Here is a 26,083-nt window from a genome sequence, read left to right as displayed (position 1 = left end):
TATAGACAACAATATGAAAAAGTGATATATATTATATATATATATATATATATATATATATATATATATATATATGGAGTATTGTTGCCATATTTGGGCTGGTACATCTGCTACTAGTCTCTACCTCTTAGACAGAGTTCAAAAGAGAGTCACCAACCTAATAGGTTCCTCGCTATCAGCTAGGCTTCAACCGCTGTCCCATCCTACTGCCTGTTTTACAAGTAATTTAATGATAGGTTCTTCAACGAACTACAAGACCTGATACCCCCTCGATGTAAATATACGCGACAAACTCGATAAGCAACAAAATCTCACCCCTACACAGTAGAAATCTCTAGATGTAAGAAAGCCTTCTACTCCATTAGTTTCTTCCCTAGGACTGCTAAACTTTGGAATTCCCTTCTGGGTTCCTGTTTCCCTGACTGTACTGACATGCAAAAGTTCAAATGTAATCTAAACAGACATTTTGCTGCTCAGCTCCCTACATAGTATTCCTTCAAATTATGTCCCAGATAGTAGCCCCCTTACACCAAAGTGGCACTGTGCTTTGTTTTTGTTTGGGGTGAAAATGCAATAATATATATATATATATATATATATATATATATATATATATATATATATATAAGTGAACGTGTCTGTCTGTCTGTCTGTCTGTCTGTGTACATTTCCCTACGCAATAACTCTGTCAATTTTTAGTCTATAGACTCGAAATTTGAAATACCGGGTACTGAGATTTGGGAAAATCGATGTGACGGGTGTCAGCCAGAAATTTCGCTGTTAAGGGGTCAAATTTCAACGATTTGACCTTTAAGAACTCTACCAAACTCCTCCGACAATTTTGGGTCTAGACACTTGAAATTTTAGATATAGGTTCCTTGAACCTGGATCTAACTTAATAAAGTTATTTGAGCCCGAAACAATAAATTTTAAGGGGTTATAATAGGGGTCAAAGTTTTAAAAAATTAACCATTTTTTTTGTTTTTTTGCTTTTTTTGCACAGCATACACCTCCAAACACCCGAGCAACGCCGGGCACCCCTGCTAGTATATATATAGTCCTAAGAAGCAGATAATCTCAGTACTTCCTGTATATGGGGCAGATAACTCCTATGGAATATTTTTACACAAGAGTAGATAACTCTTTTACCTATACAATTATATATTTGTTTTGTTTTATATTACGTTTTCGTTTTTTATTGTCTATAATACTACAAAATGTCCAAATGCCTTTATCTTCTAAATACATAATATAAAAAATTCTTTCTTAATATTGGACAAACCCTGTCATTCCTTCTATTCACAACCAAAGCTAAAAACTTTTCCAGCTTCCGCATCATTCTGTCTGAAGTGACCACTTCACATTCTGAAAACTTCAATAGCAAAGCCGTGCCCATATTGAGTAGAAATCTAAACGAGGTCAACTCGCAACGTACTTAGGCGACCGGGCCAGAAGGTTCATTTTCATGCATGTGCACAGCAACGGAGAGTGTGGCATAATCACGCTGACACACCAGTTCTTGTTAGATCACTTAAATTAAGCAAGATGGGTGACCATTTGAGAATACCAGGCACTGTATGTTGGTAGAAGTCGACACATTCCTGTAAGAAATGCAAAAACCTAACCTAGTCATTTCCCCTAACCAGGATATGTGTGCGACTGGGGACTGCTTGATATTTCTTTGACACTTTTTTTTTATGTTGTTGGTTCCGGGCAATGTCGGAAAATAAACTAGTCGATTATTATTATGATTGTGTTTCATAAGTCTAAATGGAATCTCACCTAAAATAGGTATTTTAGAATGAAATATTTATGAACAATAACTTAGGCATGTTAACTTGATAGAATGGAATTTTATTCTGACAATTATTCTTTACTTTGGAAGAGGAATTTGGAATCAAGAGGCCAGTTGGAATGTGAGAATAATAAGAAATGGATTAGATGAAAACCATCAGGTGATAACGCAATAAATTAGAAAGATAGATTTAGATATAGATGTTAGAGTTTAGTTAGTTGGAGAAAACAGTTGAGTATCGGCCTTGGACATGGAATGGGGTAAATTCGAATGGGGTAAGTCGAGTATTGGACATGGAATGGGGTAAATCATTCGATACGAATTGTAGGGTGGGGGTGTAAAGAGTTAGATAACGACGAAAAGAAATTGCAACCGTGACAGAATAATTGAAAGAATGAAGAATAAAAGATTATGAAATCACAAAAATTGGTGAAGAAGAAGAAGGAGGAGGAGGAGGAGGAGGAGGAGGAGGAGGAGGAGGAAGAAGAAGAAGAAGAAGAAGAAGGAAGAGGAGGAGAAGAAAAAGAAGAAGGAGGAAGAGGAGGAGAAGAAAAAGAAGAAGAAGAAGAAGGAGGAGGAGGAGGAGGAGGAGAGGAAGAAGAAGAAATGACACAATAACAAAAGGTGTTTGTTGTATATGTAAAACACTCTCGACACACAGGGATACAAACGAGACGTTATATACAACTATTTTATAGACCAGTATGCAACACTTTCTCCTTTGAAGAAATCCAGTTCAACCCACCTAGGGTGAATGCTGCTGGCATTACAAAGCGGTAGACACAGACAAGCTTCTGGTACACGATGCACCATTCATCAGGGGGTGATTTCTATGTAGCTGTACAAAAGAAAAAAAAAATACTTCCGGTATTAAGTAGGAAGTCATTAAAATTCATTGAATTTTTAAGATTTTTTTTTTTTTTGTTTTTTACTAAGGAGTCATCACTTATCAAAGCCCGAAGGCCATTCAAGGATAAGGATTAATGAGTGTACAGTAGTCAATGGAACAATATCATAGTAATCGTTAATAGTGTAAATTTGATAAATTGGATTACTTAAGGGGAACGGTTCATCAAGAACTTGTTTACGTTGCACTTGAAGACGACCATATTGTAGTCAGCTGGAAAGCAGGGAAAACTGAAGAGAGTTCGACAGTCGTGCAGTTCTAAAAAAGAAGTTTTGTTTATGGAATCTACGTTTAGGTTTAGGCACAGATAAAGAGTGGGGAAAATTATTGATAGTTGTTTCAGCTAGACAAGTATTTTTCGTGAAAGTTTGGCGGGAGATTGGAACTCAAGGGCAGATTGTTTATATTACTTGTATTGTTCCATCTTGAGTGTTTTTTGTGCAACGTTTCGGTCGGATTAGCTTTCAACCGTCCTCAGACATGTCGGTTGTTGTTTGGAAAAGATAGGGAAAAGTTACTGGCTCCATGTATATTTTCGTATTTCTTTGAGTTAGTCTCTATTTTATGGTTATTGTTTTGTATTTGTGAAAAAATTGGGTGACAAAGGAGAGGCAACTCTAATAAAGATCGACAAAATTTTATGGGTGTACAATGTTTTTTTTGTTTTTTTTCCTACAATTAGAGTTCCCAAATGCTATTAATTTCTAGGCTTCGTCTGCTTAGCAATTTTTCTATTTTTAGCATATGTGTTGCCTCCATTAGTCGCCTAACCCTCCATCTTGCATTCCTGTCAATTATTTTGATCTCGTTCCACAAAGGGAAGTGTGTTCCTTTTTCTTTCCATATCTGATCAACTAGTCCGGACGTTTTGACCTCTCCCCGTGTCACTGCTTTTCTTTTTCTTTTCCAAACGACAACAAACATGCCTGAGGAAGGTCTAAGACTAATCCAACTGGAACGTTGCACAAAATAAAACTCAAGATGAGAACCATAGTCCGGTCAATACAAGTAATATAAAAAGTCAATAATTCGATATTAAATCTGGTAAAAAATAAAAAGTTTCGGCCATTTTTTAGAATAGCCAACAAAACAAAAAAAGAGGTGAAAACAAACAAATATACAACAAATAAATGTTACCAAAAGTAGATACGTTACTCTTCTATCTACATGGATAAGTGTTTTGTTTTTAACTTATTTTAAAGCGTTTTTTTTTTTACTTGAAGACAAAAGTAGTATCAACTCGGTAGAGGTAGAACAAAAGAAAATGACGGTTTTCTTACAGTCATGCTGAACCTAAATAATCGCTCAAAAATCAAAAATTAAATAAAATACTAGTAGAACATTACATTTTCGCGCGATTGGTGACATTTATTGTGCGTTTCTAGTAGTAGTTTATTTAATTTTCGATTTGTGAGCGATTATCGAGGCATGGTTGTAAGGAAACTGCCATTTTTTTCGTTCTAACTGAACATATTTGACAATACTTTTGTTTTCCATTAAAAAAGCAATTTAAAATAATTTATACACAAAACACCTATCCAAGTAGATAGAGCAGTAACTTATGTTGCCTTTGCTAGCATTTAATTGTTGTAATTTTTCGTTTTGGTGATTTTCCAGAATAGCCAACAAAGCAAAAAGGGTTGTGAAACAGCAACAAAAAAGTATACAGCAAATACATGTTACCAAAGACAAGCTAAGTTACTCTTCTACCTACCTGGTTAAATTTTTGGTGTTTTAACTTATTTAAAGTGTTTATTGTTTTAAATAAACATAGTGTATAACCGATCAAGTTAGAACGAAACACAAAATGCTGCTTCTACGAACGTCGAACGCTCAAAAAAAAAAAAAAAAAAAAAATACTGATAGAAACCCATTCAATAAATGCCATCCCACGTGCAAAATATGTAATTTTCTAATCGGTATCTGGTTTAATTTTCGATGTTTGTGCGATTATCGAGGCTCAATTATGGCTCTAATAAGATCGCTATTTTGTTTTTCGATTTAAATAGATAGGCTTTACTTTTATTTTTAATTAAAAAAACACTTTAAAATAAGGTAAAACTTTTGAAAAAAAACAAAACTTATCAAATTAGGCAGAAGAGTAACTTATCTTGCCTTTGGTAACATTTATTTGTTGTAATTTTTTGTTTTGTTGGCTGTTCTGGAGAATCTTTATTTTCCTTTTTTGTACCTCTCTTTTTTTTTCTTTTTTTTTTGTTGACTATTGAAAAAAAAAATGTCCAAAATTTCTTTTCTTATTTGATTTTATTTTCCAGGCAAGCGAGATGAATCGAATTATATCATCCTTAGCCTCTCCAGAAAGGAGATTTATGATGGCCAAGACGTGGAGGTTCGCTGTCATTGGAAAATAAAAACCCAACACATTCCAGTGAATCTCAAATGTGGAGAAACAGAAAGAATTCAAAATGGATCTACCGTTCTGAAATTAAAAATGACTAAAGAATGGCACAAAAAATTTTGCAAATGTGAAGCATTCCAGTCTGGTGACCGTATTGTCACCTCACATCAGATAATGGTCCACTGTGAGTGTATAATTTTTACTCGGAGGGGGGGGGGGCTTATCAATTCTTCTTTATCACTCCCCCATGAAAAAGGATCATTTTTGTGGACCTTGTGCGCCTTAGATTGCCATTGATAATAATTTTGCTTTCAGTTTCAGGAGAGTTCTTTGTGGGGGGTGGGGGGAGACAATCAAGAATTTAATGATTTTTTTAAGCTAAACTTCGTAGGCAGATCAAAACAAATATATAGAACTAACGGGAGGGGGTACAGCTTTGCTTGGGCGTAAAATACGCTTAAATATGATATTTTAATTTGTCCAGATTTCGTACATATTATTATAGAGACGTTATTTCAAAAGTAAAAAAAAATATATTTAGGTTACACTAGCTAGAATCGAAACCAAAGCTGTTGACGTTACCACTGTACCAACGTGACATGCATTAAAAATAAACTTAAGATGAATGTACAAAATGTTTAACGATTTTTTCAATTTTGATCCAGTTTTGACCCCTTTAAAACCCATAAAAGAATGGCCCGTAAAAAATCCAGTCGTTTGAGGCCCCTAGCGCCGCTTTGCGACTTTTAGTTTTGAAGGAGATAGAGTTTGAAAATATGGAGACAGACTTACAGGAGGGACCACATGAAAGTTGCCAACGTCCTTAAGTGAAAGCGTTTCTGTGAAACGAACTGCGTTCAGAACTTGGCACACGCAAATATGTGGCGGAAAACAACCTTGACGAAAATAATAGCACATTTTTTATAAGTGCATGTGATTACTTATGCCACGTGCAGAACGAGTGAGAATACAATATTTATCTATCCATAATCTGTTATAATAAATTCGTTTTTGGTGTTTTTTGTATTTTTTACATAGGAATCACCACTTATCAAGGCCCAGAGCCCACTCGAGGATAAGGGTTAATGAGTGTACAGTAGTCAATGAGACAATATCGTGGTAATTTTTAGTAGCGGAAATTTGGTAAATTGGATTTCTTAAGTGGACGACTCATCAAGAATTTGTTTATGTTGGACTTGAAGACTACCAAATTGCAGTCAGCTGGAAAATATGCAAATGGAAGAGAGTTCCACAGGCATGCGGGTCTAAGAAAGAAACTTTCTTCATGGAATCTACCTTTAGGTTTAGGCACAGATAATAGGTGGGGGAAATTATTGACAATGGTTTCCACTAGATGAGTGTTTTTTTGTGAAAGTTTGATGGGGAGGACCATAGATTGAAGCTCATACGAACATTTGCCATGAAAATAATAATGTAGAGACAGGTTCGCAACGTATTTTCTGTGGGAAAGAGGTTGCAGGGACGAGAAAAGGGCATCCCCCTACTAGGCTATGAAGTCTATTTTGAACTCTGTCAAGGCAGGATAAGTTCTTTCTGGCAACTCCTATTAATATTAAATATATTACTTATATTGATTGAACTGTTGTTCTCATCTTTCGAGTGTTATTTGTGTAAAATTTCAGTCGGATTAGCCTTATATATTGACTTTTTATTTTAAAATTCAATCAACGCTTTTATCACAGAAATCATAACCCTGAATAAATATATATATATATATATATATATATATATATAGTGAATAAATAACAAAAAACTATATTCCAAAATTCATAATGTTGACCATCATATTATTCATTCCTTTAATTCAACATTGGTCAACATCATGGATTTTGGAATATAGTTTTTTTACCATTTATTCACTATATTGCTCCGTAATTACATTCTTAAATCTTCTTAAATAAGGATTGGTATCTCTCATAAGAAAATATATTTCTACAGAAATATATATATATATATATATATATATATATATATATATATATATATATATATATATATATATATATATATATATATATATATCTTTGAGGAGGAGGAGTTTACTAATCAAAGCAAAAGCAAACTCAAAGTAATAATATAGTAATCCCAACCAAATGAAAAAGCTCAATCCATTCACAGACGATCTTACAATAAATAATAGTAAGAACAAAGCTGTAATATAGAAGTTACAATTAGCTTTTATTATTCGGTAGAATACTCCAAAACTGGTATGTTAGGTGATCCTTAATCCGCAGTTTCAAAGAATGATAAAATGAAACTAAAATATTTTATGAATTTTAGTCATAAAATATAAAAAATGCAGAATTATAAAAATATGGAAATAGTTCATGCGAAGAGTCGTGCAGTAACCAGAAAATGCATAGGAATGCTAATATCTAGCATTCCTATCTGATTATTTTGCTGACAGTTTTTCTCTGATGAAAAGTATTAGCATTCTTTGAAACTCCGCAGATTAAGGATCAACTAATACACCCGTTTTGGAGTATTCTGCCGAATAAAAATAACTGTAATTTCTATATTACAGCTTTGTTCTTACTATTGTTTATTTATAATATATGATATATATATACATAAAATAATGTGTGTGTGTGTGTGTGTGTGTGTGTGTGTGTGTGTGTGTGTGCATTCGACTGTATCTTTATCATGATCTTTTTTTCATCTATATTCTGATATCAGACAAAGCACAACAGAGCAACAATCATAAATTTTGTGATCTTTTTTCTTCTCCTTCAGCTGCTGCACAAGTCTCCGTTAGCAATGTAACAGCCGCTGCTGGTACAGCGGTAATACTGAATTGTTCCGTCAGCGGCGGTTACCCAGAAACATATTCCTATCTTGAATGGCACCATTTCTTTATGGGCGTTTTAGTTGAGAAACGACAACCCAGCACTGAAGATGGATCACTGATGTTGCCGAATACAACGTGGCAAGACGAAGGCAAATGGTTCTGCTTCGCAAGCAATGGCGGCTATAATCAAAGCAATTACGGATATCTCACAATAACTGGTAATTATCTCCCTTTAATCATATCCAAGTTATCTACCCTGAATTATAAACTAGTGATGGAATGATTTCAATAGTTTTCCTGATTCCGATGCAATTACCGATTCTGGTCTAAATTTCAGATTCCGATACAATTACCGATTCTGGTCTAAATTTCAGATTCCGATACAATTACCGATTCTGATCTAAATTTCAGATTCCGATATAATTACCGATTCTGGTCTAAATTTCAGATTCCGATACAATTACCGATTCTGGTCTAAATTTCTGATTCCGATACAATTACCGATTCTGGTCTAAATTTCAGATTCCGATACAATTACCGATTCTGGTCTAAATTTCAGATCCCGATACAATTACCGATTTTGGTCTAAATTTCAGATTCCGATACAATTACCGATTCTGGTCTAAATTTCAGATCCCGATACAATTACCGATTTTGGTCTAAATTTCAGATTCCGATGCAATTATCGATTCTGGTCTAAATTTCAGATTCCGATACAATTACCGATTCTGGTCTAAATTTCAGATTCCAATACAGTTACCGATTCTGGTCTAAATTTCTGATCCCGATGCAATTACCGATTCTGGTCTAAATTTCTGATCCCGATACAATTACCGATTCTGGTCTAAATTTCAGATTCTGATACAATTACCAAGACTGATTCTGATTCTTTTTGAATCTTTAAATATTTAGCTATAGAGTTGTTGTTTTTTTTTTTTTTGAGGGGAGGGGGTGTCTGATTACTATTAATACCTGTGTAATATGTGCATATAGTTTTGGAAACAAAATTACACGGATGGGGTGAGTTGGGGGTTATCTATATTAGTTTACCAGTAGATTAAAATCTATAATTATTCATCATTTTATCATTTGTATCAGCTATGGAAAATTAAGTTTTAAAGGAAAACGAAAATGAAATAATTAAAAGAATAATCGTTCTTACAATGCGTGCTTCATGCCAAATTGATGCTTAAATTTGTCCTTATTTTGCATTTCCTGTTAATCCCTAACTGTAAATGTGGTACTGTGGTGACTATCGAACAGAGAGCACAATACTTAGTTCAGTCCAGTAGTTTCTGAAAAAGTAGATTGAGTAGACAGACAGACAGACTAAGAGATTGTCAATGACAGTAATGGGTGGTTCGTTGTTAGAAAGGAGATACACACACCGGAATTCAACTGGTTGATTCTTCGCCAACCAATTCTGATATCAATTTTGGGTTGATATCATATAACCATTTAAGACCACCCTATTAACACTGTAGCTACACTCCAAGGCTAATGGTTGTTTCAATTAGTGTTGGGACGATTAATTGGAATCAGAATCGGGAATCAGAAAAATCGGGAGATTTGGTAATATCGGAATCGGACAAATTGATGCATATTTTCCGATGCCAAAACGATTCTTTTAATTGTCTTTTTTTTCATTTGATTTCGTTTAAAGTAAAATTTTCCATTGCTGCTAATAATGATAAAATAATAAACATTTATTGATTTTATAATATCAGTAAAGCTAAAATCGATAGATCACTTACCGCAAGTGTATTTTGACGTTTAGGAAAATATCTGCATATTTAACATGTGTTTTTACAAACATCAGGGAAAATTACAATCTTATAGTTAAATAATTAGAGATTTATAAAGAATCGGAATCGATAATTGTATCGGAATTGGGAATTTAGCACAGAATCTGTAATTGTATCGGAATCGGGAAAAATATTGGAATCGTCCCATCACTAGTTTCAATGTAATTGATTTATTCTTGGTGCAACTTAATTACACCAAAAATGACCTTTCAAACATCCAATATTTAACTTATCTTTTTGACAATCGAGTATTTTTTGTTTCTTCCAATGCAGGTGCCTGGTGTCAGGTTCGTTATTTTTATTCAAATGACATTTTTGGTACATTTGATAATTATTTTATGTTGATTCTTGCATATCATTGCCAAGTGCACCTATTCTTGTCAAAATTATTTATCAGTACACGCGGCCTGGATATTTAACAGTTTACTATTTTAACTCAATACTTATGTGCGTGATGTTTGTGTATATCCTATAGAGAAACTGTACATGGAACGTACAAAATATTTTATGACTTAATCTTATGTAATTATTCTTGACAAAGCTAACAACACTATTTTTAGTTTTGACCATGATCAATTTTGGAGTCAATGGGCCCCATATTACCCCCCCCTCCTCCGCCAAACCAGCATCTGATAACAATGAACCGATTGCAATGAAATTTGAAACAACAATTGTATAAATACTCTTCCTTTAGTTCATCATTTAACTCTCATGTGCGATTTTTCTGACAAAAGGAGAAGAATTGCTGCTTTATGATTAGGACACCCTCTAAAACTTGTTGTTGGCTAGTTTTTGACTGTCTGTTATATAATGGTCTATATAACCAGTGTGTATATATATATATATATTTGTGTGTATATCATGTAACCATGCTGTATATATGATGTGTTTATAAAATACACGTGTGTGTCTAGCGGCTTGTGTCGTCTAGTCTATATAATGTTCGTTTGCATGTGCGTCGGTATTTTAAACATTTAAATAACAGGTTACAGGAAACATTTATTGTACAGATTTCTTCACAAGGGCAATATTTTTTTGTGAGGATACGTCAGACCCAGATGCACATACCTTCTTCCATCAGTTGATCGTAACTAAGGGGTCTGTAAAAGCTGCAATTAAAATTTCTTCCACTCGAAAGAATGACACGTGATCATTCGTCAATGATTTTTCCAGTTTCCAGAGAAAATGAAAGAGGGTGGTAGAGAGGGAGTGGGAAGTGGGATAGGTGAATTGGAGAGAGAGAGAGGAAGTGGAGAAGGAAGACAGATAGAAGGAACGATAATAGAAAGAACTAGAGAGAGTTAGGATATGAGAGGGAGAGATGAGAGGGAGAGCACAGGGTGAGGAGAGAGGAGATGGTAAGAGGAGAGGAGTGATAGAAAGAGAGGGGGATAGAGAGAGATAAACTTTAAAAGAATAATGTCAAATAGATTCGTTTTTAAACTTTTCTGTTTTGTCATTCATGTTCCCGGGCAATGCTGGGTAGCCGTGCTAGTAAACAATAACATTTGGATAAGCATTTTTGGTACTTGTGCAGAATAGGGACTGCGTTGTCGTCGGCATATTCCGGGCAAGTTATGTAAATCGCCAGATAATGCCAAACGTTTTTATTTGTTTTTTTTCCTTTCTTTTCTTTTCTTTTCTTTTTTTCCACAAAAACACTAATTTTTAAGGTGCTGAACGAAAACTATGTTTTTACCGAACATGATGGCCAATGTTTAAAAACCTTAGCAAACAGTTAAAAATAAGGGAGAAAAAGAGAACGCAGTTATAATCAAAAACATTTATTGTATGGTGATTTCAATGAAAAAAAAAAGGGACTTGTGCAGTTTATGAACCCTGCTAAAATAATGACCTTATTATTTAGAAAACCAATTTTAACATGCAGAGAGGGGGGAAGGCTTTTTAATTATTCTGTATTTTCACTTGACTAAACAAAAGATACCGTAAAAAAAATTATAAACAAAAGATGAAGTGGACGTTGCTAAATGTTGTCTATCACGTTGAGAAAGGTAAAAGTCAATGGACGACCAACAAATAAAGAAACAATGCTCACCAAAATATGTAACTTATAAACTGTGTGGATTTGTTATGTGCAACTGGTACAAGATATGTTTATCAGAAAATCAGGAGGAGAGAAGTCTCCACACATCCATACTACATGACATCCCAGATGAAAGAGGATGAGATAGAAAGAAAGAGAAAGGAAGTCGATATCGCCACCTATCGGTTTAAACATACAACTCTAGAAATAAGGGGCGATAACGTATATGTCTCCAGCTTGAAGGTGTTATGCATTGTGTCTGTTGCATGCTAGCAAGGCTGAATATAGTAGTTCGACAAGCATCCTTATATACCGTTTGCAAACTGTTGGCTGATACGATTTTATTCGCAAAGCCTTTCCTTACTTTTCAGCGGTTTACATAATCTGTTCAGAATATGCTGATGATAATGCAGCCCATATTCTGAATAAATAGGATTTTTTTTTTCTGAGTTGAAATTTATTTATTTTTAGGTCCACCCTTTTTACAAGCGTCTAACCAAATTGTGGAAGCCGATCCTGGAACGAGTAAGAAATTTGAAGTACAAATCTTTCCACCCTATGACAGTATTGACATAATATGGAAACACAATGGGCACAAGATTTCCAAGGGAACACCCAGGAAATTGTTCACTTCCTGGGAAACGCAGATCAAAGGCCATGAAATGTACCTTAACGGAATCATAGCTAGTCTGACATTAAACGATATCCAAGAAAAAGATGCCGGACGTTATTCTGTCAAGGTTAGCACTCGGAATGGCAACAGTCTTTATGATTTTCAAATAAAAATATGTAAGTATTCTTTTTTTCTATTCCAAAAGTGCAATCATGATATGTCTATGTTTGGCTTATTCTATTTAGTGAAACACTGCTCTTGTTCTCTGTCAGTGGAGGAGAAATCCTTCACGACTGAGACAATTTTAATTTTTGTTCCTTTTTTTCCACATTAAAAAACGACCCTGGTGTCTAACTTTGTCCCGTGGGGAGGCATTGTAAATAGGAACACCGCATAAATGTCCCTGTTTTATTTATCAGGTCAGTACAAAAGTCTTTGCTGGTTCGTAGAAAAGACATTTTAAACAATTGTAATTTATTTTATGCAGATTTATATTACTTAAACATATCACCACGATTAATTTATAAATTTTTTTTTTTTTAGATTATTAAAGTATTATTCATATTTTTCTGCAATATTATCCCCCATGTTGACCCGAAAACGACCTTCTTTAGTTAACAGAAAGTGAGTCATCTTCCATCATGATAATGCTCGTCCTCACAAAGCACTATCGACTAAAGATATCCAAGAATTTGGTTGGCAAATCTTGCACTCATCCTGCATGTTCTCCTGACCTAACTCTCTTGGATTATCAATTATTTCGAGAATTGCAAAATCATTTAGATGAATTTAAGTTAACATCACGAGAGGAGATTAATCATGGGTTAGATTGATATTTCACATAAAGGTACTCATGCACTTATTGATCCGTGCTGAAATAATAACGTTATTATTTAAAAAGCCATTCTTAACATGTGGGAGAGGAGGGTGTTTTGTACCTATTCTGTACTTTAACCTTACAAATGAATAAAAAACATATCATAAAACTTTAATTAAACTTGGAAATACGATTTAAAAAATAGCGTGGATCAGTAAATGCACTAGCACCCACATGAAAACCTAAAGAATTTTACAAGCGATACATTTATAATATCGTTGACAGATGTAATCAAGTTATAGAGAGAAAATGTTGTTATTGTTACGAATAAAGATTTTCAAAAAACACAGTTTTTTTTTATTTACAAGATGAAATTTTAAATCAGCAAAAAATTTTGCTCCGACCTTACACCATTATAATCTATTGTAAATTATATTCTTTTTGAAATATTGTTTGTTACGGCTTATACCATTAATCTATATAATTTATTGTAAATAATATTCCTTTTTAAATAATAATGTTTATTATAGTTTATACCATTAATTTATATCATCTATTGTAAATAATATTCCTTTTTAAATAATAATGTTTATTATAGTTTATACCATTAATTTATGTAATTTTTTGTAAATAATATTCTTTTTCAAATAATATTTTTTAGTGTTTATACCATTAATATTTATCATTTTTTGTAAATAATATTCTTTTTCAAATATTTTTTAGGGTTTATACCATTAATATTTATCATTTTTTGTAAATAATATTCTTTTTCAAATAATATTTTTTAGGGTTTATACCATTAATATTTATCATTTTTTGTAAATAATATTCTTTTTCAAATAATATTTTTTAGGGTTTATACCATTAATCTTTATCATTTTTTGTAAATAATATTCTTTTTCAAATAATATTTTTTAGGGTTTATACTGTTAATATTTATAATTTTTTGTAAATAGTATTCTTTTTCAAATAATATTTTTTAGGGTTTATACCATTAATATTTATATTTTTTTGTAAATAATATTCTTTTTCAAATAATATTTTTTAGGGTTTATACCATTAATATTTATCATTTTTTGTAAATAATATTCTTTTTCAAATAATATTTTTTTGGGTTTATACTGTTAATATTTATAATTTTTTGTAAATAGTATTCTTTTTCAAATAATATTTTTTAGGGTTTATACCATTAATATTTATAATTTTTTGTAAATAATATTCTTTTTCAAATAATATTTTTTAGGGTTTATACTGTTAATATTTATAATTTTTTGTAAATAGTATTCTTTTTCAAATAATATCTTTTTGGGTTTATACCATTAATATTTATAATCTTTTGTAAATAATATTCTTTTTCAAATAATACTTTTAGGGTTTATACCATTAATCTTTATCATTTTTTGTAAATAATATTCTTTTCGAAATAATGTTTGTTAGAATTTATACCATTAATCTATATAATTTATTGTAAATATATATTTTTTTAAATAATGTTCTTTTAGAGTTTATACCATTAATGTATATAATTTATTTAAAAAATATTCTTTTTGGAATAAGTTTTTTATGGTTTATACCATTAAGAAAAAATAACTCTATCTTTTTCCATAATAATAATAATATTCATTGTCAGCTAGATCTTTTTTTTCTTCTTGTCTTATCTTATTTGCTTTTTCTTATATATAAAGTAATATCGATTTCCCCCTCTAAATTCTGCCTCAACAGAACTATAAACGTTAACACTACATATAATTCCAATATGATCATACTTTCAGCCAATAACTGCTGCATATTTCTGGAAATTAACAGTCAATAATATTAAATTATAAAATTTCCTACAATAATTCCGGCATCCCTGACTCATAAAATTGTCCTACGTACAGGAAGTGAACGTAAATGTCACTCAGTAAGAATTGTTTACTACGACTCTCCCATCATTCACTGATACTTCAACTATATTGATTACATTTTCGAGCTGAGACCGTCAGTGTTTCAGTTTCTTATTTTGTGATGTTACCATTCACCAACTGCAACTTTCTTAAAAAATACAAACCAGTTATTGTTTGTAACTGATTCTTATGTCATTCTGAATAACTGATTACAATGATATTCTAGGAATATCAGATTATATTTGATGAACACCAAACAAACATTGTGTCTCCCATTTCTCCTTACAAAACAACAACGAAACATATTTTTTTAACCTAGGATACTTCTCATCCGATATAAGTGTGTTAAACAAATTGTTGAAAATGCAGCAAAGTTATTTATAATGTTCATATTGATAACTAGCAGGGACCCGACGTTGCTCAGGATTGAATAATGATCAATGACTGTTTCTCACTCCCATATTTTTATTGTGATTGACATCTGTGAAATCGCCTATTTTTCAATTAAATCGATTGATTGTTTGCACTGAAAGGTAGCTTCACATGCTTCCCTACAGTGACTTAATCCACAATACATTGTAGTCTACATTGCACTGTGGAGAATCTACTGTTGATTTTATCAAATTATTTTTTTGTATATAATGGCTTGAATTAAAGTTTAAAATGCAAAAGTCAAATATCATCCTTCAGTTGTGCTCTAAACAGAAACATTCATTTCGAATGCGCCTCTCTCATATCAAAGCACCAACTTTTGATTTTATATACCTGGCCTTACTGCTTGTGCGGTAATAATAGTTTCAATTTAAGTTTAAAATAAGAAAATCAAGTATCATGGTGCAATTGTGCTTTCAACAGAAACATTAATTTTGAACGCGCCTCTGTCATATCAAAGAACATACTGTTGATTTTATATATCGGGCCTTTCGGCTTGTATGGTAATAATAAAACTTTTCAAATGCACTCATGATGTTAGGCTGTGTAAGGTGTTAACTTTGGTAAAAATAACCTGTTCCTTTTTTACCAGATTATTTCAAGTATCAATTAGCAATATTTATTGAAGACATTCCAATACAAAAGCTATCTTAGAACACTACCAGACACATAAAGTACCTTTGTGTGAAATTATATAAAAATCGGCCTGGCCGTTTTCGAGTCCATAGGGAGCGAACTCACACACACATAGACACAAATTTACTTTTATATAATAGTAGAGATAGAGATTTAATACTCAGGCACTTCTGCATTACATGCACGGCGCCATTTTTTTTTTTTGTGTGTGTTTCACTAAATTGTCGCCAGGGGGCGATCCTCGGTCAGAAAACTATAATATATAATATATATAACTTTGTTGACCCTTCAACAGGTGCCACAAAAAAATTAAAACTATATTTTGTTCCAGTGACAATTTTACTTTTATTTTTTTGTAAAAAAGGAAAAAAAAAAATCATTAAAATTATTAAATTGTTCGGAGAAAAGAATCCAATGTTACTTTAATTCAAAAATTGTTTTATTAAAATTATATTTTCTTACGCACACTTTTTAATAAACGTTTTTACAATTATATTTTGATACATTTTTATACAATAAATGTTTTGGTTTCAAATATTCAAATAAAGATCTTGTTTGTTATTTATTATCCGTGTTATTTGACCAAGAAGAAATTGGAGTTATCGCCCCCTGACGCCATCTGTGTAATGCAGAAGTGCCAATATTTATGCCGATTGATAAGAAGTCAAATAATTAAACGATATGTTCGTGCAATAGATTTCCATCTATTGTTTATTCTGATTATAATTATCTACTTATATACAAAAGGAATTTTGTGTGTGTGTGTGTGCGCGCGTGTGTGTGAGTTTGTGTTTGTGCGTGTTTGTGTGTGAGTTTGTGTGTGTGTGTGTGTGTGTGTGTGCTTGTGTGTGAGTTTGTATGTTTGTGAGTTTGTGTGTGCATGTGTGTTTTTTGTATGTGAGCTTGTGCATGTGTGTGTTTGTGTGTGAGTTTGTGTGTGTCTGTATGTGCGTGTGTGTGTGTGTATTCGTTCGTTCCCTATGGACTCTAAAACGGCTAGGCCAATTTTTTTAATAAAATTTAACACAAATGAATTTTATGTTCCTGGGAGTGTTCTTATATAGGTTTTGTATCCAAATACATCTGATAAGTATCAAAAATCGATAATCAAGAAAAATTCTATTAAATGAAGAATGGTCTGGTTTTGATCAAAGTTAACACTTTTATACGGCTTAATATTACAATTGTATTTCAGAAGTTTTATTACCACACAGTGAGAAGGGCCCGGCGTATAGAGTCAATAGAAGCTCTTTTATAAGACAGGGGCGCATTTCAAATGGATGTTTCTATTTAGTGAACAACTGAACTGTGGTTTTGCATTTAAAACTTTTATTATGGAGAGGTGCGAACGAGCTAATGTCCAAGCAAACGAAAATAAACAATGGAATCTCCGGGTTTGTGAACGACCTGGATCCATGACGTCAAATCGTTTATGGGTCAGACCAGGCAAACGAAAATAAACAATGAAATCCCCAGGCTGGTAACGAACTGGGTTAGGAGGTCGAATAAAAGAGAAAAGATAAACAAAGCAAAACACAGCCAGAGAGATGGGCAGCTGAGGGACACAATTGTCACAGTTCGCCACCACCCTACCACTAACCTCCCCGCCCGCCGCCATCATTGTGTTGAAATGTGTATATTAAATATATCGTAAAATAAACTAAGTCTGTTTTTATAAACAACGTGTCTCGTATTCATTGATAAATGAATTAACTGTCTATTTTAATCGCTAGACGATCACCAAACAGACATATACGTAACACTTTAATCCAAATCATTATATAAAAATAATTTCATAAAATCAACAGTAGATTCTCTACAGTGCAATGTGAATTAAGTCACTGCAGGGAAGTCATGTCAAGCTTCCTCCTGGTGCATCGTGGTGGGTCCCCGGCTAGAGTAGTGCAAATAATTGATGTGATTGAAAAATGGGTAATTTCACTAATTTCGATGACAATAAAAATATTTAAAGTGTAGAAAATTTGTTGATTTTTATTCAATCCGGGGCAACGTCGAGCCTCCCTGCAAGTGGATTATATATTTGGAATTCTATGTTGGAGGCAAAAAAATTTTTTTTTTTAATTTCCAAAATTAAATTGAAATTTACTTCATTGTTGTCCAATGACTCCGGATGAAATTTAATGCAAATCTGAAATATTGTAATTTTCAAATGGAGCGTGATGCTCCTTAGAATCCCTAACATTTGGAGAATATTCACCAATTGATGTCTAATGCATATTTTTAAAAATTTCACAGAAATTGGAACTAGCTGAAAAATACCAGGTTGAGAAACTGGTGCGATCTATCCTTCTCTCGAGGGTAGATGAGACTCTCTTGTGCCGTGGTAGGCACCCCATCTAGTGATGCCATCACGATAAAAAATACCCTTGATAGCCCTGGCGAAGCATTAAGTATTCAGCTACCGACAAGATTTTAATTACACTACAAACTTGTGTAGTGAGTTCACTCTCGACTACAGGCGTGCTGGAAGGATGGATGGAACTAGCTGAATTTTCACGAACAGCTTTCATCCTTTCTGTCCAATTTGCATAAAGCTGAAGCAAACTAAATATAGTACAGCACAATCACGTTGACACACCGGTTCTCACCAGATCACCAAAGTTAAGCAACGTTGAGCCTGGCCAGTATCAGATGGGTGACCATTTGGGAAGGCTAAGCGCTGTATGTACCTTCTGGGAAGGTTGGGCGTGGGACCAGCACTCTCACCCTGTAAAAAGAACTCCTTGCTACAAAAACATCTACAAAAGTTGTAGATGACCTATGCCCCGCAGGGGCTTAAGGGCTATGGAAACTAAATATAGCTCATATTGTACATCCTTACGATTAGCAGCTGTGTTCCAGAGTTTATAATGATCGGTTAATTAGTTTAAGATTGAATCCTGTACATATAAATATATAAAAACTAGCTGGTCACCTGTTGTAAAATACATATAATAATTATATTTTAATTCATGCAGACTTCTTCTTATTATAGAGCCAATTCTCTATTGATTATCATCCAATGTATAGTAATGATCTCAAATGATTTCAAATGATTTTAAATGATTTCAAATGATTTCAAATGATTTTAAATGATTTCAAATGATTTCAGATGATTTTAAATGATTTCGAATGATTTCAGATGATTTCAAATGATTTCAGATGATTTTAAATGATTTCAAATGATTTCAAATGATTTTAAATGATTTCAAATGATTTCAAATGATTTCAAAAGTTATGAAGAAAAACATATCTAGGGTACCATCCACATCCACTAAAACCGAAACCATAACGTTTAGCGTAACAGCCTCAGTCGTTATTTATCTCTCTAGCCCCATTACCATGTTAACTATTGACAGATGGATACGGAATGTTAAAAATTAAATTTGGACCTGTGAATGTTTAATTTTGCGCATGTGCAAAAGTAACAGCAGGAGTAATGTTTTATTCAACTTACTCTACCAAGGTTAAGTTTTTTTGGGGATTTTTTTTCCATTTTGACCCCTAAGCAGTAATTTTTGCTAGCAAAACATCAAATTGAAAGTGTGCCATAGGTTTATAGGTCCAAATACCCTATATATAAAATTTTAAATCTGTATTCCAAATATTCAGAGAAGAGTTTGGTAGAGACTTTTCGCACACACAGACAAGGTCACTTTTATATAATATATATACATAAAATATTTCTGTGTTAGAAAATCTTCATCTTAAATCTTGATAGAGTTCAAAATAGACTTCGTAGCCTCGTAGGAGATGTCCTTTTCTCCTCCTTGCAACCTCTATCTCACAGAAGAGATGTTGCGAGTTTGTCTCTGATGTATCGTTATTTTCATGGAAAGTGTTCAACTGAGCTTCAATCTATGATCCCCCCTCGCCAAACTTTCACAAGAAACACTCGTCTAGCTGTACACACTATCAATAATTTCCCCCACTCTTTATCTTTGCCTAAACCTAAACGTAGATTCCATGAACAAAGCTTCTTTCTTAGAACTGCACGCCTGTGGAATTGTCTTCCGTTTTCCTGCTTTCCGGCTGACTACAATATGGTTGTCTTCAAGTCTAACGTAAATAAGTTCTTGATGAGCCGTTCCATATAAGTTATCAACTTTACCAAATTTTCATTACTAATGATTACTATAATGTCCAATTTCTACTGTACACTCTTTAACCCTTATCCTTGAGTGGCCTCTTGGCCTTGATAATGTGGTGATGCCTATGTAAAAAAAAAAAAAAAAAAAAAAATTGTATGCAATTATGCAGATGTAGAAACTATGCGTGGATAGAATTCTGCATAATAGTTTAATTTATGCAGGTTTCTTCTTATTATTATTATAGAACCAATTCTCTATTGATTATTATCAAATTTGATCTGATGAGAAAGTGTGTCAATGTGATTATGCTGTACATACCGAAGTTAAGCAACGTTGAGCCTGGTCAATACCAGATGGGTGACCATTTGGGAATTCTAGGTGCTGTATGTGTTCTCCGCGTATCTCGGCATTTGTTTCCAGTTCTTCTGAACATATACTCCTCTTGCCACTGGTATTTAACACTGTTGACTCCAGAGAGGTGTGGTTTGAGATTGCCATAAAAATTTCACGTGCAGGCACCCCTACGATGTGTATCCATTGTCTGTCAAAGACTGAAGGAGCCTCTTATTATCCCATGTATTATTAATAATTTCCAAAGTTAAAAAAAATATGGCTTGGTGCCATCCTTTAGAATTGAAACCAGAACTTTAAGTGCTCCATTATTTAATTCTTCAGCATCATTCCCCTCTGTGCTATGGACAAACAGATACGAAAGGTAAAAAATTAAGCGACTTTGAGCTATGGAAACAACAGGTGTAATGTTTTATTTGACTTACCCTGCCAAGATCAACTGCTTTGTTTTCAATCTTGACCCCTTAGCAGCAATTTTTGCCGGCTAAAAAACAAATCAAAAGTGTGCTACAGGTTCAAATACTCTGTATATCAAATTTCAACTCTGTAGACCAAATATTCAATGAGGAGTTTGGTAGAGACTTCTTGCACACACACACACACACACACACACACACACACACACACACACACACACCAATACGGTCACTTTTATATATAGATATAGACATAGATATAAATATGTCTGTATGCTAGAACCTTTCCATTTTAAATTCTATGCAATTATGCAGAGTATAGACATTATGGGTGAATAAAATTCAGTATAATAGTGAAATAAAACCATTCATCTAATAAGAAACCATAAAAAATAAATAATAAATAAGTAATTAATTAACGCTCGTTTTTCCAATAAATATGCAAATTAGTTAACTTTACAAGTAGTCGCCCGCATATCCATGTCTGAGTGTATTAAAAAATTCGTTTTAATAATTTTTAGATAGAAAAAGTAGATCTCTGAGCCAAAATCACAGTGTAGTATCTGTTCTAATGTACACTTAAATTAATTTGTCCTTAGTATAGAAGAAAACCCTGCTATGCTAAGGCAATTTTTATGTTTGCTTACTGCCAGAGTGCTCCTTTTTTTTGAGGGGGGGCGGTTCTCAGCCCCCCCCCCCGACATTAAAAGCAAGCTTATGTCACATTTTGTTCTAAATATTAATAAATACAAATAAATACAAATCAATACAAATCAATACAAATAGAAAGTAGGCTTTCAATATCAACTAGCATTTCAGCTCGGCGTTGCCCGCATGTTTTGAGATTTATGTTGCGCAAAAAAAAAAAAAAAGTGGTAGTAAGAAGGCAGGCTCGAACCTGTACCACGAAGGAGAAAAAGAGTGGGGAAAAAACGTGACGTCTTTGCTGTTACGACCACCGCCAAACCGGAAGTGACGTAAGTTTAAATTAAGGTTAGACAATCAAAAACGGGGGATGACTTTTGAAAAAATCGGCGAAAAAAACAACCCCTCCCTGTAGAAAAGTGCCAAGTTGAGGGTGAAGAAATTAATGTTTTTAGCTAATTTTTCGGTATTTGTCGTCTGAAGGGTCGAACTTTAAAACGATACTGAATTTTGTGAAAATCCGTCGCCTCTATCGAAAGTTTTAGGCAGACATGCAAACATACATACATTTATATATTGGTAGCTCAAATTTTCGACCCAAACCGATTAAAAAGCTTGCCCTATCACTGAATACCCTTTATGTAAAATTTCAAATGTTTAGACCAGAAATTGCCTGAGTAATTTAGTAGAGACCGCAGAGGTCAATATTTTTTAACTTTGACCCCTATTATGACCCCCCCTTAACATTTATTGTTTTGGGCTCAAATCAAGTTATTAAGTTAGATCCATTTTCAAGGAACCTATATCTAAAATTTCTAGTGTTTATACCCAAAATTGACAGAGGAGTTTGGTAGAGTTTAGAAAGGTCAAATCGTTGAACTTCAACCCCTTTAACAGCCAAATTTCTGGCTGAAAACGGATTACAAAGATTTTCCCAAATCTCAATATCCTGTATATCAAATTTCGAGTCTGTAGACTGAAAATTTACAGAGTTATTGTGTAGGGAAATGTACACAGACAGACACACACACACACACACACACACACACACACACACACTTTCACTTTTATAGATATATAGATGTCACAGCAAGAAAAGAAATTCAAATTTATAGGAATATAGAGATACACATATTTAACTTTATATAAATAGAAGAAAGTAAATGGATACGAAATGTTAAAAATCACAGTGTAGTATCAAAGAAAACCCTGCTATGCTAAGTGCCCCTTTTTAAGGGGCGGTTCCCAGCCCCTACCCTCGACATTAAAAGCAAGCTTATGTCACATTTTGTTCTAATTCTAATTGTTAATGACAAATTTATCTTCCTTTTCTGTTTAGTACCAGTCGAAAAATCGAAGATGACAGTTATCACGATCGGATTAATTTGCGGAATGTCGGCTATTTTTTTGATGTGTATCATCATTGGTTGTGTTTACTTTTGTCATCGACGGGACAAGTATCACTCAACCCTCATCGGTAAGTCTACCATTTTTGCTTTGTATCTTCTTCTTCTTCTTCTTCATTATTACTAGCAGGACCCGTTACCCGGCATTGCCCAGTGAAAGCATGCTCCCCTCCTCGTAAAAAGTTAAACTACAGTTGTTGTTGGTGACCAATCCCCAACGTCCTAATGTTAAGAACAGGTTTCAGAATAGATACTCCTAACCTCCTCATGTTAAGAAACTGTATGGAATAGACACAACCAACTTTGCCATGGTAAGAACGGCTTTTGAAATAAACACCCCATTTTATGAGGTGGGGGCAGGCGACTGTCCAAGTATTTGACCCAAGTTCACCTTTGATATATGTTGTCAGCATACCCACCCGCAAAGACTATAAACCAAAAAGAAATAAGGGGTGGGTGGCAGTGTCGTTCGGAGAGAAGTACACTTGTTTTATCGCGTGTGCATAGAACAGTGAATTGCAGTGCATGTAATGCATGTCATTATATCTTGAAAACTACTTGTCTCTGCCAAAGTTAAAATAGATTTTCTTATTTAGCAGAGTCTAAAATCTATAAAAGTCGTCAGTTTAAAGGAAATAGTGCAGTTGGTCGTAGGGCAAAAAAAAAAGTTTATGTCTGAGCAGTGTGAAAAAGGAGTTCTGAAAAGAGAACTAAACAAAAAACAACTATAGTAAAAAAAAAAAAAAGAAGAAGCCAATATATAACAAATAAGTATATCCATAGGCAATGTAATAAAGGGGAAATTTGTACTTTAGCAGCATAAATTATTTGACAAACAAAGGAAGTAAAAACAAAAACTGGTGTAAATGTAGTCAAATACAAACTGAATGAAAAGTAAGGAAAATGATAATTTATCTCGCTTAGAGTGTGAAATGTGTTTTGTATAAACAGAAATAGTTTTTATGATTTCGAAAGTGCAAATAATAATAATAATAATTATTATTATTATTATTATTATTATTATTATTATTATTATTATTATGATCATCATTATTATTATTTTGCTTAATCACCCCAATCTATTTAGGGGGTTAGTACAACTCTCTCTTATTAAGAGATTCAGCAGACGTTTCTGAAATCCCCCCCCCCCCGCCGCCTGTAAATTCTACAATTTACATTTTTTTTTCTTTTTCCACGTTAATCTCATTGATAACAAACTTAACTTTTAGATAAAAAAAAAAAGTAAAATTGTAAAAAATTAATAATTTTTTATGACTTTTATCGTCGGGGTTCAGTTTTCAATTATAATGTTCTACTGAATTAAACATGTACTTTGTAACCATAATATTTTTCTCAGTAATGGTCACAAAGTACGTGTTCAATTTAGTAGAACGTTTAAATAATGTTAATCGAAATAATGTGTAATGATATGTGTGACTTTTAACTATATAATTATAGTTAATTTTTGCAGACATCAGTCTGTAAAATAAAGGATAGTATAAATAATCTAGAAAGAGATCAGTTCATTTTAGCATCGATTAATTTTGGATGCGAAAATTGGATATGATTTAAAGAAAGCTGCAATGAATTTTTTTAATGTGACAATTTAGTGTAAATAATGTTAATTCAAATAATGCATAATGGCAAGTTTTAACTAAATGTTATTTGTAAACATCAGTCTGTAAAATAAATGATAGTAAATGATTTAAATGATTTAGAAAGAGATCAGTTCATTTTAGCATCGGTTAATTTTGGATGCCGAAATTGGATACGATATACAGAAAGCTGCGACTTTTTAATGTAACAATGTGTAAATAATGTTAATCGAAATAATGCGTAATGGCACGTGTATCTTGTAAGTAAATGTAAGAATTAGTCTGTAAAATAAAGGAAAAGCGACGATAGTAATGTATAAATGATTTAAAACAATGTGTGACAATTGATCAGTCATATTGAATAAGTGCTTCGGGTTTCGTTTTTTTTATATGGCTGTGTACAATCCGGATTAATAGAATTTCATGGCCACAACCAATGAGAATAGGTGGAATGTTATTGGGGAGAAATTTCGAATAGGAAGTGCAATGGTAGTTGTAGGTGTCTAAGTGTTTAAACCAGTTAATAAAGGTGTCAGGTCAATATAATTATAATGGTTATATATTTACCCAGTCCTTGCTGGGAGAGTGGGAGGACTTTTCAGGTAAAGGAGAAAATATGAACTACTTCATCTATAGATTTTGACAATCATGATGATGTCGCTTGTAGGAAGTAAGATAGGATTTTATTATAAAGAATAAATGTGTCTGTAATGGTGTTCAAAAGTTACATAAGATGGTGGGTAAAAGTTTAGACATAAAATATTTGTATGTGGCATGTGTTATTGCAAACCTACCGTAATTTGGTCCAGAGGGGAATTTCTGCAATGAAATTATTATATATAGGATATTATGCCACCTCACATCTTCGAAGTGTACCTGGATGTGCTGAAGAGTGTGTGGTGATCCTCTGGTGCATTCACAATCTTTTCTACAGTTCAGCAATATTAGGTAAATATAAACTGCAGCCTTTACCTGACATGTCCACCAAGTTTTAGTAATAAATGTCCAACAGTCTTTGTTGTTGTTGTTGTTGTTGTTGTTGTTGTTGTTGTTGTTGTTGTTGTTGTTGTTGTTGTTTTATTGCCGTTCAGTGATAAGACCACCTATATACGATAGGTGATTTTTTTCTATTTGGGAGTCACCACATCAAGTCCTGAAGGACACTCACAGATAACGGTTAATGAATGTAAGGTGGTAGTGTAGTAATTGTTAATGGTGTAAATTGGGTAGAACTTGATTATTTATGGGGACGGCTCAACAAGAACTTGTTTACATTAGATTTGAAGGCTACTATGTTGTATTCAACCGGGAAGCAGACCAGCAGAACAGTGTTCCACGGGCTTACAGTTCTGTAAAAGAAATTTTGATCATGGAATCTGCATTTAGATTTAGGCATGGATAGAGAGTGAGGGGAAACCGTATATAATGGTTGTAGCTAGTCGAGTGTTTTTAGTGAAAGTTTGGCAAGGGGGGCGA

General features: G+C 33.2%; 1 protein-coding gene across 7 annotated transcripts in view; it reads left to right on the top strand.

Moving 5' to 3' along the window:
* Positions 1-26,083, top strand: part of LOC145248998 (uncharacterized) — a 119,490-nt gene that overhangs the window by 49,416 nt on the left and 43,991 nt on the right. For 4 of the 7 annotated variants that reach the window (XM_080110843.1, XM_080110845.1, XM_080110844.1 and 1 more), the window contains 4 exons: positions 4,979-5,245; positions 7,816-8,088; positions 12,191-12,508; positions 22,946-23,083. In XM_080110843.1, coding sequence (XP_079966969.1) covers positions 4,979-5,245; positions 7,816-8,088; positions 12,191-12,508; positions 22,946-23,083 — 996 coding nt within the window. The remainder of the gene's footprint in view (positions 1-4,978; positions 5,246-7,815; positions 8,089-12,190; positions 12,509-22,945; positions 23,084-26,083) is intronic. The other 3 variants (XM_080110847.1, XM_080110849.1, XM_080110848.1) reach the window with 1 other exon arrangement.

Source organism: Euprymna scolopes, chromosome 27 (genome assembly GCF_053919585.1).
Source record: "Euprymna scolopes isolate OS-2025 chromosome 27, ASM5391958v1, whole genome shotgun sequence".
NCBI lineage: Eukaryota > Metazoa > Mollusca > Cephalopoda > Sepiida > Sepiolidae > Euprymna > Euprymna scolopes.
Note: the sequence above shows the minus strand (reverse complement) of the source record. Positions and strands in the feature narration are given on the sequence as shown.